This window comes from Lolium rigidum, chromosome 3, assembly GCF_022539505.1.
Source record: "Lolium rigidum isolate FL_2022 chromosome 3, APGP_CSIRO_Lrig_0.1, whole genome shotgun sequence".
Taxonomy (NCBI): domain Eukaryota; kingdom Viridiplantae; phylum Streptophyta; class Magnoliopsida; order Poales; family Poaceae; genus Lolium; species Lolium rigidum.
Genome location: NC_061510.1, coordinates 358,914,645 through 358,918,678, shown reverse-complemented (window position 1 = coordinate 358,918,678; position 4,034 = coordinate 358,914,645). Strand labels below are relative to the sequence as shown.

The following is a 4,034-nucleotide window of genomic DNA, read 5'->3' as shown; positions in this document are numbered from 1 at the left end:
TTTATTGGTTGTATCTGGCAATGACTTTGGTGAAGTGACTGTTTTGAAAACTTAGACTTTCTCTAGGGTGAAAAGCTAAGATATTCGATCATGTGACAAAAACGCTTAGGTGTTGTTTCCTCCTTGGAGACGTTGCTTTTGGATAATCTCTTCTACAGCCCTAGTGTTATCTTCGGTGGTGGTTAGAGTTTTGATATTGAGTGTATTTGATCACTACGCCATGGTGTTTTTCTTCCTTTTCTCTTTTTTCTTTTCTTTTTCGAATGTGTGCATCCTTGATGTAATTAGGCATCTTCTTGGTGCATAGGCTCAATGTAATTGGTATCATCACGATACTACTATATTCTTATTAGTCCTCCCTGACGCGGCATCAAAAGACAATGGGTTTTTGGGACTACATAGATATCCTGCCTGCAAGAACATTTTCGCAAAAATTACATAGTCATATTTTTCACGTGAAAATAGTGTTATCAGATTTTTCATGGTTTTCTTTGACATGTAATACCACGATACATGTATAGTAGCGAGTAGTACATGGTAGACTCACAAGTTATCTCTAGTGACTACAAATAAAGTCCAGATGAAACAAGCAAATATTTTAGATCTTCAAACTCTTTCTTCTTCCATGATATAATCTTGCATTTTGTAAGGGCAACGTACCATAGATACCAAACAAAATACATGTACATATCAATGAAGGTTCTCCCATAATTTAATTTCAGCCGCAATACTAAGGCTACATGCACACTTGCACTCATTGAAGTAATCAACCAACATCGCAAGGAGTACCAACACCAATATTTCAAGCAACATTAACCGAACTGCCTTGTTAGCGTTGCTGGAAGAAAATTATACGAACCACCATTGTCAAATACGTATCATCCCGGATAAAATTGCGAGGACCATCCTCCTCTTCAGGACCTTGATAGAAATTCCAAAATTGATATTGCGAAGCTAGGCCTGAAAGACCGTAACTATAGAAGTTTAATCTCTCAACATCACCATTATCGTCGGGAAGATGATCTTGTCGTCGAATGAAGGGCTGAAGATTACTCATTGTAACGATGCCATCTCAATTATCGCAGAGGCAAAAAAAAAAAAGATGGCTACCAAACCCTAACTTAACCTCTTGAAAACACTACATTTATTAGAAACTGAACTTAGTTATATATCAGGGTTCCCACCCTTCCTGATGCGGGCGAGGCCAACTGAAGGAGGGGAGCTGACTTATGCAAGAGGCTGAGGTGGATGCAGCAACTAGGTTTAGAAGACATCGGAACGGAGAAAGACGATTGCTTCATTGTTTTTTTTTGTAATATTAATAGGAGAGAACTATGGTCAATATTTATGGATTGGGATTTTTCTCATGTCTAAATTGGCATATATTTACGAATGGAGGAAGTACAACAAAAAAAACATATTTAATCTTTTATAAATGTATTGATACTGATATATTTTTTTATAAATTTAGAGAAACTTAAACAAGTTTGAACATGAGTAAGTGACCTTAAAAAGATGTCACATCAAGACTCGGGTCTGGTGTGTGATTGGAGAAAAATGAGTCAGAGTTGTATGATTCTGTTGGGTAGCAGTCGAGTTGGAGTGAAAATGCAACCGAGTCTATCCGGTTTGGAGAGCCGTCAAAATCCGTCTACGGGCCAAGAGCGAGGCGAGCACGAGGCCACGACGTGACCCGACTTCCAGAAGTCAATTGCGATAATTCCATTAGTACAAAAATTCCATCTCCCATCCCGATTCGCCATTGCCAGGCTCGAGCGAGCAACGCTTGTCAAACTTGTCTACCCGCCTATTGAAAATTCCATATCGTCCTGGCACCTGCTGCCTGCTTCCTTCATCCACGGGCAGTTGGCAGACACTCCCGCTTCCCGTAGCGCATAGGCCTCCTCGCTCTGCGCAAAGTTTATAATCCCGACGCGAGATCAAGAGAGAGAAATAGAGAGAGAGAGAACGAGCGCATCGTGCTCGTGTGGCAGAGGTTAAATATGGACATCCTGGATCACTCTGAGGACGAGGAAGAGCAGAGCTACTACGGCAGCGGCAGCAGGTTCGGCTGCAGGTGGCAGAAGCCGAGGTCCAAGAGCCACCACCAGCTGCTGCTCATGGACAGCGTCGGCAACGGCAACGGCAACGGCGGCGTCGACGGGGACGGCGCGCCGGAGGAGCAGGAGATCGTGCCGCTGCCCGAGTACGAGCGGCTGTCCCAGTCCGCGCGCCTCCCGCAGGACCCCGACCCCAAGAACCCGCTGCTGCCGGAATACCGGGTCGCGTCCCCGCCCCCGCCGCCGCCGCCGATGCCGCGGCCGCAGAAGAAACCGGCGGCGTGGAGGCTGATCGAGTACGTGCGGTCCAGGAACAAGTCGGGCGTGCCCGGCGGGTGCGGCTCGTCGGACGGCGACTCCAGGAGCTCCGACGGCGAGAAGGAGGGGGAGGACGGCGGCGGCGAGGAGGGGAAGAAGGAGGAGAAGGGTAAGAAGCGGTCGTCGTGGCTGCCGGACCGCGAGCGCCGGTGGCCGGTGCAGGGGTTCTACTAGCTAGGGTGGCCGGGTCTCCGTCCGCGTGTCGTGCGACTTGTCGTCGTCGTCGTTTTTTTCCCTTTTTCCCTTTCTTTTCTTTTTCTTCGATTCGGCTACGCGGTAAAACTAATGACGTGTCCCCCGACTCACGTCTTTGTTTCGAATATTGATTTCCTTCTCGTTGCCTCACCTCCTCGACATATCCATGGCGTGGGATCAGGACACGATCTAACGCTGGCTGCTATTGATTCTTTTCCTCGTCGTTTCGATCCTCATGTCGATGAGGAGGAAAACGATAGAGAATGGGCCATCAGTCTGACACTTGTGTTTTCCCGTGTTTTCCCGTTCGCATTCTGATTTTTTTTTTGCGAGACAAATTAGACGTAGACGCTTACACATACACACGTATACTCAATTGTATGAATGCACGCACATCTATGCCTATGGAGACAGATCGAAGAAATTTATCGACCAAAATTTGAAATTGATGAAGTTACCATAAACGCCTCACTGTCGGCGGAAAGATCGTCTCATACCGAAAAATATTCGGTCTTTAAATAAGACACTAAATTGTTTTTTTAGAAACACACTACAAACATAGACGCTCACATACACTAAAGTGTAAAAACTGTGGTTTAGACTCTAGGAGCTGGAAGTGCCACTGACTTTTCAACCAAAAGCTGGTTCTCTTGGTATTCCAAAGTCTACGACTACGTGTGTGCGTTTTGATTACGCATGCATGGTGTAATTTGCAAATTGCAAAGCATTCTCAGTGCCTACGTGTCCACATTCCCGTGTGCGAAAGTTGAGAAAAAAAAACAAAGAACGTGTTGAAGACCGAATGTTTGCTATACACCAAATTTCAGTCAACAACGTTTACAGCCATTTCTCTGGTGTTGCAAGAACAGGAGTACAAAGTAAGGAGGTTGCGTGTGTTATCCCCCAACACAATTGAGTACAGGTTGATGTGCTCCTCGAGAGAAATCGATGTGTAAACGGCAAAAAGTAACCTCATATAAAATATTCAACATGAATAGACCCGATTTTGAAGACGATTTTGAAGATAACCCTTTTTCAGCGGGTTGTCTTCGCCAGGCAGGAGCTCACGCTAGAGCTCCAATCGGCAGGACGACGATGCATCCCCCTAGCTGAGGTGCTCATCCCACCTCAGAAAACCCGGAAAAAAAAATTCTCATCAGCGCCACCAAAACAGAAGGAGGTATCTGGGCTTCAAAGCGACGTCTTAAAGAGGGGCATGGTGCCGAATACTGTCGCTGCCCGATCGGAACTGGATCTGGGGTTTCAGGTTGTCTGTGTGGATGCTACTGGTGGTGGTTTTCTTATTCCTTTGTTGGCTAAGTGTATATACTTCTCTCGTGACAATTTTTGATCTTTTAATTGGTTCATGCGTGGGTGGGTGTTAGTTCGTTTCCTTTGCATAGTATGTGACATTTTCTTTTCATATTATAGATGTGTTGTTGTCAATAACGGCGTTTTTCT

The 4,034-nt window shown here is 45.6% G+C and overlaps 1 protein-coding gene across 1 annotated transcript; it reads left to right on the top strand.

Moving 5' to 3' along the window:
- Positions 1 to 1,688: 1,688 nt before the first annotated feature.
- LOC124700397 (suppressor of cytokine signaling 7-like) lies at positions 1,689 to 2,598 on the top strand. Its single transcript, XM_047232529.1, has one exon. The coding sequence runs from the start codon at positions 2,004 to 2,006 to the stop codon at positions 2,550 to 2,552; it is 549 nt and encodes a 182-aa protein (XP_047088485.1). The 5' UTR covers positions 1,689 to 2,003; the 3' UTR covers positions 2,553 to 2,598.
- Positions 2,599 to 4,034: the final 1,436 nt, after the last annotated feature.

Coding starts and splice junctions, on each gene's coding strand:
- LOC124700397 (XM_047232529.1), top strand. CDS start 2,004: ATGGACATCCTGGATCACTCTGAGGACGAGGAAGAGCAGAGCTACTAC.